Here is a 10,528-nt window from a genome sequence, read left to right as displayed (position 1 = left end):
AAAAAAAAAAAAAGAGGCCTGGTTCTTACTCATGAGGCCAGGCAGATGACGAGTCCTTTCTGGGCCTCTCATCACTTGTGAAAAGAGGTTTGGAGTTGACAGCTGAGGGAAGTCCTTTTCAACTCCCAAATTCCATTTATTCATCCAGTTAATGTTTAGTTTCCTATGTCTGTAAGAACAGAGGTGTTTGTTTTGTTTTTTTTTAAGATTTTATCCATTCATTCATTCATTCATTCATTCATTCGAGACACACAGAAGCAGAGACATAGGGAAAAGCAGGCTCCCTGCAGGGAGCCCAATGCAGGACTTAATCCCAGGTCCCCGGGATCAGGACCTGAGCCAAAGACAGACGTCCAACCACTGAGCCATCCAGGTGCCCCAGAACAGAGGTGTTTATATATACTTAGTAGAATCTAAGTATCCCCTGATATTAGAATATACTCACATATGCCCTTCCCATTGGCATTTAGTGGGTCCTGCTATGCACCTGGCATGATGCCAGGTCTCAGGAATATGCAAATGAAACTGTGAAGACTCAGGGAGCGGACATTCTGGCCCGAACTAGGGTAGCAGCAGCAGGGGTGACATTCTTCTGGAAAGTCACTGAATTTAAGAGTTGAGAAGCCCATGTTCCACACTCTGCAGGACAGTGGATGCTCTTTCAAGGGTTTAATTTAACTCTGTGGTCCAGCCTTTTGTTTTATAGGATATAAGCAGAAGTGCACAAGGCTGCAAAGAATTTGTTCTCCTGATGGTATCAGCAACCTACTGAGTGTCAGGCCCTGGGAATGTGATGGTGAACAAAATCCTGGAGTGTTAACCTTCCTGAGGTCTAGACTGTTTTAGTTTAACCTTCCTGGAGGTTCTAGACTTGTTTTAAGTCTGCTCCCAGGCAATACTTGGGGACGCAGGGCATGAAGGATTTCAGTTACACCTTATCAGCTCAGATTAAAAATTTGAACTTGAAAATAGTTAAAAGAGGAGTACATGGTGATTTTCGCACAGGTTTTCCTGAATATAAACACTGACATTTTATGTTTTCTGGAAGAATCTGGTGTGGGGAGGTCATCCCCAATTGCTGAGAGCACCAAATTCCTCTAGTCCTTTCTAATCCTGCCCTGTGATGAGCTGAAATGCTGGCGCTTGACCAGATGAGTCTGTTTTGAGATGAACTAGGCCAGGGTGGCACAGTGAAGGGCTGTCATCTGGTGGCTGATTGGAGCTGCCTGGGTCCTGAGTGGTCTTTTCCAAGGTACCCTCCTTTCTGATAAAGCTGTAAGATGGGAACTGTCCCCAAGGGGCCAAGTTCTCAGGACTGCATCCCTTAGGTACGTGTGCCACTGCCCTGAATAATGGGATGAGCTAAGGACACACGGTGTCCCTTAAACCTTTCTGTGCTTAGTGTCTGAGGGAACGAGGGGCCTGCCTAGGTTAAGGGGCCCGCGGAATCTAGGGGAGCCATAGGAGGCCTCCCCTGCCCATAGCAGAGCCTTGCACAGCCTCAGGGCCCCTTGAGAAGCGTTTCCTGGTAATGATTCGTGGCGCCTTGGGGTATGGCCAAGGCTCGCCCGAGCCCGCTAGGATGGGCTCCCCTCGCGAGTCGGGGTGGCCTCGCCCATGGGCAGCCCCCAAGGCGCCGCGTCCCGCCCAACCGGGCCTGTTCTTTCGCAGAACTGTCGGGGCGCGCGGGGGGCGGGGGCCTCCCGCACAACCGGGCAGCGAACGGGGCCGCCCCTCCCGTTCCAAACGTCCACTGGCCGCGACCCGGCAGGAGGGCCAGAGGGGCGGGCGGCCCAGGGCTGCAGCTCGGAGACCGGCGGAGGGCAGCAGCAAAGGGCGGGGAGCCCGGCGGGGGCGGCCCGCGGTGACTGTGCCCCGGGGGCGCCCGGGGGCGCGGCGGGCGGGGCGGGCGGTGGTCGCGGGGCGGGCTGCGGGCGCGCACGATGCCGCCCACGCCGGCGGCCGGCACCGTGTCCCTCCGGGAGCTGGCGGACCTGGCCATCGGCACCCCGGAGGCGGGCGCCGTCAACTTCACGGCCCTGCACACGCTCATCGTGGCCATGCTCCGGAGCCTGAACCTGCAGGAGGTGCGCATCGACTTCCAGTCGCCGGAGCCCGGGCCGGAGCCGCCGCCGCCGCCGCCGCCGCCGCCGCCGCCGCCGCCGCAGGCCGTGGTCAGCGCCCCGCAGCTGGCGGCGCCGCAGGACACCAGGCCCGCGGCGCTGGAGAGCCAGGTGAAGGGGCTGGGCGGGCAGGTCCACGACCTCAGCAGGCGGCTCAAGACCATCACGAGCCAGGTGCAGGGCATCGTGAGCCACGTGCAGCACCTGACGGCGCCCGCGGGGCTGGCCGCGGACCCCCGGGACTGGCTGGACGAGACGGTCAAGCTGGCGCCGTCCCGGTCGCGGGTCGGGTCGCTGAGAACCGGAAGGGGCGAGAAGGCTAGCGTGGCGCAGGTGGGCGCGCAGGTGAGCGCGCAGGTGAGCGCCCAGGTGAGCGCCCAGGTGAGGGGGGCGGGGCGGGGGGCGCGGCCTCCAGCGGCCGTCTCCACCTTGCAGGTCACCACGGAAGACGTGAAAAGCCTCCAAGAAGCCAAGGGAAAGGCGCAGGAGCTCCCGGAGGCGAAACTCGAGGTGAGGGCGGCGGGCGGCGGGGACCCCACTGCCCCGAGCCCCGGGGATCCCCAACCGGCCCAAGGGGGAGCTCACAACTTCTCTGAATATCCTTTGAGCGAATTTCCTTTAAACAAGAATAAGAGTGAGGTGGTGGACGTTGAAAGCCTAAGCTCAGCCCAGGCGGAGGAGCTGGGAGGAGCAAGCGCAGTGCTTCACTGGGAGAACCGTCTAGAACTCCCTTTCCGTGAGCCCTATAGGGACCCAAAGCACGGGTGGTATTCCTACCTGAGGCCCTCCGGAAGCCACCCACGGGCTTCGTGCTAGAAGGAGGAAGAGAGGCAATGAGAGGAGAGGCGAGAGGCCCTGGGGGCCCCTGACCCTTCCTGCCCCCCATGTCAGGGCTTGAGCCCCAAACAGCACTCATCTTTGCTCTGGGAAGCTTTTATTTTTGAAGTGTGGTGGTTTTGGGGGTTCAGATGGGTTTTTTTTTTTTAAACTAAAGGCTTGTTTTACCTTTATATTTTTTAAAATTTTTTTAAATTTTTTTAAAAATTTATTTATTTATGATAGTCACAGAGAGAGAGAGAGAGAGAGAGAGAGACAGAGACATAGGCAGAGGGAGAAGCAGGCTCCATGCACCGGGAGCCCGATGTGGGATTCGATCCCGGGTCTCCAGGATCGCGCCCTGAGCCAAAGGCAGGCGCCAAACCGCTGCGCCACCCAGGGATCCCTTGTTTTACCTTTAGATTCCTACATTCAGGAGGTTTGCAGAAGTCCTACGGGGGAAACTTAAGTTTTAGCAGTGTGCTTTGGTTCTTTTGGGGCGCCTTTCTCTTTAAACCGCACAGCCATTCAGACACCCTTGAAGGACCTGATCATTTTTGTCCTTGAGAGGCGAAGTCAGCCTCATTCTGCAGTGTGGGAATGTTTCATTGGTGGGTAGGATGACGTGAATCCCAGGACCACAGGTTCCCACCCCTGTGTTAGCATTTGCTCTTGGCCCGCTGTCCCCCAGCACTGCTCCACCGCACCTCACTTTCCTGCCTCTTGTTGACTGGAAAGAAAACCACTTACCTGCCTTAGCAGCCCTCTCTCTACCCCCTGCTCCTGTAAGGTCCACACACCTGCTTTCTCCTTCTGTGTGTGTGTGTGTGTGTGTGTGCACGCGTGTGTGTAGGGGCCACGAGAGGGGATGTTTTGATCCTCCATCTCTGAACTCTTCTTCCAGAAAGTCTTCCAACGGATTGATGAACTAGAGAAGATAATCAGAGAACGGGATGAATTCCTGGTAATATGGGCGAGTTCTGTGACAAAGGGTCCTCAAGGGGGCAGTAGGGGAGGATGTCCAGACCCTCACCCTAGATGTCTCTGTTGCCCCGGGGTAGGGCACTGTCCCCAGATTGAGGGGAAATCCTTCCCATCCCTGTCCTATGTCCACCGGGGACCCACAAGGGACAGGAAACTGGCTTCCCAAGATCACTGGTCACTTGGACAGTGACTTCTCCTCCGGACTAGGGCTGTGGATTCTTTTAGCTCAGTTCTGCTTCTAAAGCTCTCTGGAATTAAACTTGGGGTGTGTATCTGTCTGTCTGTCTGTCTGTCTGTGTGCTGTTACTGTCAGGATCTAATGAGCCGGAAGATGAGTTTGATGCCTGTTGGAGAAGAAGTCACCATGGTCACCTGGGAAGAGCTGGAGCAAGCGATTACTGATGGCTGGAGGGCCTCACAAGGGGTGAACAAACTGGGGACCTGGGCACTGGTTTTGGGCGGGGCTCCCTGAACCTCTCCTTTTTTACTATTGCACAATATTCCATTATGTAGATGTTCATACTTTCGTGTTTCCTATTATGGATGTTTTTAAGTTTTTTTGTTTCTTTTTTTTCCAATCTTACAACAAACCATCCTCCAATGTGACATTGACACGGGCAAACACATTCATAGGGCACATTCCTAGAAATGGAATGTGGGTTTGTGATTTGGATCAGTTTTGCCAAACTGTCTTCCATGGATATGGTTCCGATTTAGACCTACCACCCCACACCTCAGTAATATGGGAGAGACCTTGTTTCTCGGGTGCCCACCAGCACTGTCTGAAAGTACCCATTTTTTTCCAGTTGGATGGAAAATGGTACCTGAGTGTAGTTTTGGTTTGCTTTTGTAGCTTTTCAAAGTTCCTTTACAGTCTGGTCTGAAATGCCTGAGTCCCTTCACATTTAGTGGACAGAGGTGACTGACCTTGGAAGTAAAACGTCTTTGGGGGGCCCTGTACTGACACACAGGGATATGCATGCATCTGTCTGACCCAAGGCAGTGCACAGGAAAACCAAATCGTTTTTATTTTTTTAATTTTAATTTTAAAAAATATTTATTTGAGAGAGATAGCGTGCGTGAGAGAGCGCACGAACTGGAGGGAAGAAAGGCATCAGGGAAACGCAGACTCCCCCTGAGCAGGGAGCCCTACATGGGGTTCGATCCCAGGCAGGACCCCAGGTCATGGCCTGAACCAAATGCAGATAGATACTAGACGAACTGAGCTACTCAGGCACCCCACCCCCACTCCCACATCCTTTTTAGATCCTTACCCTTTCTCCATCTGAATAAAATGGCCCTCAAGGATGAGAATCAGCAGCCCTTTTGGTCTGGTATTCCCCTTCTCCTGGCTTTGTGCCTTGGGGTCATTCAAGTTTCAGCCCTCACCCCGGACCTGCTCAGTACCCACACAGGCAAGGGGAAGAGAGTGGGCCTTTTGGCTCCACCAAGTGGCCAGCTGGGGAATGGCAAATATTACGTGGATACAAAAGACATCCTTGCTAGTCTCCCAGGATTGCTTTTGAATGCGGTGGGGGCATCTTCAGAGGAAAGCAGCGTCAGAAGAAGTTGGAAGAGGACCCTGTAGGCAAAAGGAATGGCCTAGAGAAAGGTTGCCTCTGCTTTTGCTGTTTGTTTGTTTTTTTAAGCCAAAGCTTCTTACACATACCAGTATCATGTTTTGAATGAACATTTTTTCAGGGTGCCAGCAGAAGACACCTGCCAGACCTATAAATAAAGCGTGACCTAAGCACCTTTAGACGTTTTTGCTTCTCCAGAGGGAAGGAAGTGTCTGGTTTTTGACGCTTGCTCATAATCGGGAACAACCCCAGGAGCAAATAAGAATAAATATAAATATTAAAAAGATTTTTGAGAAACAAGAGAACAAGAGGGGCAAGTTCAGCCACTCACTGCGCAGACCATCATGAACACAGCGGAGAGTTTCGCGTCTCAAGCTGAGAAAACCACACCGTGGAGACCAATTTTTCTTGCACTGTTGGTGGGACCCTTTCATATAAATATGAAATTAGGATTTCAGAACTCAGCGTTAAAAATAAAAAAAAAAATAAAAAAATAAAAAAAAGAATTCAGCATTTTTTAAGGCCAGCTATGTGTTTTGGCAGAGGAGTGGTAGCTCTAAAGCGATCGGGAGGCGTACCATCTGCCTGCATCATAAGTAGAAGGTCAGGATGGAAGCCAGTACTTACTAGTACGGGGGTGATCAGCCGCAGAGGAGCAAATCCCCCATCAGGAACGCCAGACATGAGGAGGGTGTCGTGTTTCCATCTGGAGGAGGAAGGCTCCGAGCACACACGTCACAGCTACGGTTCCAGGAGCTCAGAATTGAGGTGGAAGATGCCCATCCCAGGACATGAGTGTAGGACACAGACCAGTGCTGTCCAAGCACGTATTCTGATGGGCCACAGGGCGTTCTCCACAACTCTGTTCATATACGTAAAGATGGCCATGCTGCTGCTGCTCCTGCTCCTCCTGCCTCCCCTCCTCGTATTACTTCTAATGGTAAGAATGAGAGACCTACCATAGCCAGGAAGAACCAACCCTAGCTCAAAACTTGCTTAGCAGAAGAAAAAGCTTCCTCACATCCCTGTCATCAAGGTGATGCATCTTTGTCCAGCTAGAGCCATGGTGATGGACGTAACAATGGAAGAATCTTTCAGTCCCTGTTTATAGCAGATCTGCAGACCTTGAGCACGGATGTTCTCTGGCAGAAATCACATGTCCGAGGTAAAGGACCTTTTCTCTTTGAAGCTTTGTAGCCTCTGTTTATAAAGGAGAAAAACAAAATTAAAACTTATCTTCAGGACTCCATAGGGGACAGGTGATCACCTGTTCAGTTGTGATCACCTGTTCAGTTGTGATCACCATTAAGGTGTCTTGGGCTTTGGGACCCAGAGAACAGTGGAGCAAGTTAGGAAGGGGCTTCACAAGATTCACCCTGCACCTTCCAAGACGGTCAACATCATAGGACTTTCCTACCAAAGAGTGCCCTGTGCCATCCCTCCTTATTTCAGCAAGCCTCAGGTGGTATCCTTTAACATGCACCATCAATTCACAAACTCATTGGACAAAGAATATGCTGGCAATTAATTACAATTTACCATCAACTCAAAGACACAACCTGATTTCAGATACTACAGCTTGGGGCGGGGGGGGGGGGATTCTTGTAAACATAGAGCGCCTGGCGTCTCTGCCTCCAGAATCCCTGGCTTGTTGGTATGGGGCGTGAGGACCAAGCAACAGAGGGGTGTGTTCCGGGCTTTCCCAGCTGGAGGGGGGCTGTGTAGTTACAGTATGTTGTTTAGAAATCCAGATGAGCCCGATCAATGCATGGTTCCTGGTAGGAGGTCCACACGGGCACTTATCTTCAGTTCATGTGATCCTCAGAGATGACATGGGTGTCCTCTAACACTGGTAGCAAAAATAGGCAAATTTTCTAAAGCGCTGTTCCACCCTCCTCCCCCACCCCCCCGGTGGCTCTTATGTCCATTTTTCTAGGATGGCAAACATTTGTTCTGTAAAACCCTAACTTTGCTTTAGTCACCGCGATAAAGCTGGATAACGACAGTTTACACGGAGAAGGGCACTTGGCCAACGGGATGTCGTTGAGGATCTTGAGATGGAGGCTCATTCTGGATCATCTGGGGGTGTGGTCCGAAAGGTGCTGATGAGACGGAGGCAGAAGATTCAACCACAGTAGAGGGGAAGGTGAGGTGGCCACAGAAGCAGAGACTGGAGGGGGTAGACACCAGCCAAGGAAGGCCGGCAAGGCTGAGAGGCTGGAGGAGACGTGGAAGCAAGTTGTGCCGAGAGCCTGCGCGGCCACCAGCCCCAGGAAACTGGCTGTGGAACTCTGACCTTTCGATCTGTATGATGACACATTTGTGTTGCTGGAAGCCACTATATTGTAGGGTAATTTGTAAGGGCAGCCGTCTGGAACATAGTAAGACGGTCCCCTTCGTCCTATCGGGGCAGTTCATGAGTGATTGGCCAGTCTGGTAGGCTTAGCTGAGCTTCCCTGCCATCATCTGTTGTTCTCATTTCTGAGCGTTGGCCAATAGCCTGGACACACAGTCCACAGCAGCTGCCTCTGGAGGGGTTTTCCGACACTGGCAGTATATGCGGTGCCTTTTAAGACTTGCTTTTGCTTTCAAAATCTTTGCAGGTTTCTTTCTTTCTTTCTCTAGTGGTGGTTGTTTGCAGCGATTGATTTTAAGGCCAGTAGGCCTTTCTACGTAATAGGCAGGACCCTAAGAAGATGGTTCTCTTCTGTGCACACATTATATAATCCCCTCAGGTGTGGGCAGAACCTGTGGATGTGATGGGGTGGGGTGTCTCTCCCATAATTTGGTTGCTAATAAATTGACTTTGAGTTGATCAAAGGAGGGATTGCGTGGCCCTGATCTAATCAGGCGATCCCTCCTCAAGAAAGTGGAACCAGGGGCGCCTGGGTGGCTCAGTCAGTTAAACATCTGCCTTTGGCTCAGGTCATGACCCTGGGTCCTGGGATCGAGCCCCAACATTGGGTTCCTTGCTCTCCCTCTGCCTGCCATTCCTCCTGCTTGTGTTCTCTCTCTCTCTCTGTCAAGTAAATAAATAAAATCTTTGGGAAAAAAAAAAAAAAGTGAAACCAGAGTATGGTCCCTATGGAGAGGGCCACATGGCTGGAGCTGAGAGTAGTCTCTAGGAACTAAGAGCTACAGGCACAAGGAGGTGAATTCTGGCAACAACCCTAGCCTCAGACAAGGCCTCAGCTTGGCCTGGATTGCAGGCTGAGGCCCTGATAGAGAACCCAGATAAAACATGACCAGACTCACGACCCATGGGAACTGAGTGATAATAAACTCGAGTTGTTTTCGATGTCTACGTTTGTGCTGATTTGTTATACAGCAGTAGAAAATGAATCTAGGACACTGAACTAGTGTTTTTGTTCGGTGGTATTGGGCAGCATCGAGTAAGTCCCAGAGCTGGGCTCTTAAGTCTTACCAGTGAGGCAGCTTCTGACCTCAGAGGGAAGTATTGGGCCCCCAAACTTGGAAGGCTCTGATGGGGTGAGGTCCCAAGATGTTGTACATCTTTCATGCTTCCTGGGATCTTGGAGGTTCTTTGTGAGTAGTAGGAAATTGCTTTGCAGAGATTTCAGGGTCTTCAGTATCCAGGGAGTTCACACTGGGGTGGTGCTTGCCTCACCCTGGCCAGGGTGTTTGCAGCTTTACAGAGGCTGGTCAACAGATTTGGTACAAGTTGCAGGTGATATTTAAGACTGGAATGATGGTGGGAGCGGTTGGCTCAGTCTGTAGAATATACAACTCTTAGATCTTGGGGTTGGGAGTTTGAGTTCCACGTTAAGGGTAGATTACTTTTAAAAAATCAAAGAAAAAAAATCAAAGAAAGGGGCTGCCTGGGTGGCTCAGTTGGTTGAGTGTCTGCATTCAGCTCAGGTCATGATCTCAGAGTCCTGGGATTGAGCCTTGCATCCGGCTCCCTGCTCAGCGGGGAGTCTCCTTCTCCCTCTCCCACTCCCTCTGTGTGCTCTCTCTCTCACTCTCTTTCTCTGTGCTCTCTCAAATAAACAAATTTAAAAAAAAATTTTTTTTTAATCAAGGAAAAAAGGATTGTAATCATTGGAACTTGGATCCTGACCAAAAAATGATTGTGATGGGGATCAAAACATGGCCTCTGGTCAGGATTAGATATTGCCTAAAGGAGGGTAGTGGAGTCACTGCCAGCTGTGGCTTATGGAGAGACATTTTCCCACACACATTTGAAAATTGACATTTATTTATTTTTATTTTTATTTTTTTTTAAATTTTTGTTTATTTATGATAGTCACACACAGATAGAGAGAGAGGCAGAGACACAGGCAGAGGGAGAAGCAGGCTCCATGCACCGGGAGCCCGACGTGGGATTCGATCCCGGGTCTCCAGGATCGCGCCCTGGGCCAAAGGCAGGCGCCAAACCGCTGCGCCACCCAGGGATCCCGACATTTATTTATTTTTAAAGATTTATTTATTTATTCATGAGAGAGAGAGAAAGAGGGAGAGGCAGAGACACAGGCAGAGGGAGAAGCAGGCTCCATGCAGGGAGCCCCATGTGGGACTCCCGGGTCTCCAGGATCATGCCCTGGGCTAAAGGTGGCACTAAACTGCTGAGCCACTGGGATGCCCTGAAAATTGACTTTTAGAAAAAGTAGACTTTGTGTTTTAGAGTTTTAGTTCACAGGAAAACTGAGTAGAAGGTATAGGGGTGCCCACGTGGCTCAGCCAGTAGAGCAGTGACTTGATCATGGGGTTGTGAGTTCAAGCCCCACACTGGGCATGGCGCTTGCTTAAATAAATAAAAAATAAATTTAAAGGGACACTTGGGTGCTCAGTCAGTTAAGCATCTGCCTTTGGCTCAGGTCATGATCTGAGGGTCCTGGGATCGAGCCCCATGTTGGGCTCCCTGCTCAGCCAGGAGTCTGCTTCTCCATCTCCCTCTGCCCCTTTCCCTGCTTGTGCACTCTCTGTCTCAAATTAATAAAACCTTTTAAAAAATAAACTTAATGAAATTAAGTAGAAAGTATAGAGATTTCTTATATACCTTCT

General features: G+C 51.1%; 1 protein-coding gene across 1 annotated transcript in view; it reads left to right on the top strand.

Annotated features, from left to right (window-relative positions):
• Positions 1–1,943: 1,943 nt before the first annotated feature.
• Positions 1,944–10,528, top strand: part of QRICH2 (glutamine rich 2) — a 34,835-nt gene continuing 26,250 nt past the window's right edge. The window contains exons 1-3 of the mRNA XM_055313263.1: positions 1,944–2,460; positions 3,848–3,903; positions 4,237–4,347. Coding sequence (XP_055169238.1) covers positions 1,944–2,460; positions 3,848–3,903; positions 4,237–4,347 — 684 coding nt within the window. The remainder of the gene's footprint in view (positions 2,461–3,847; positions 3,904–4,236; positions 4,348–10,528) is intronic.

This window comes from Nyctereutes procyonoides, unplaced genomic scaffold (genome assembly GCF_905146905.1).
Source record: "Nyctereutes procyonoides isolate TBG_1078 unplaced genomic scaffold, NYPRO_anot_genome, whole genome shotgun sequence".
NCBI lineage: Eukaryota > Metazoa > Chordata > Mammalia > Carnivora > Canidae > Nyctereutes > Nyctereutes procyonoides.
This window is presented reverse-complemented; position numbering and strand designations above follow the sequence as displayed.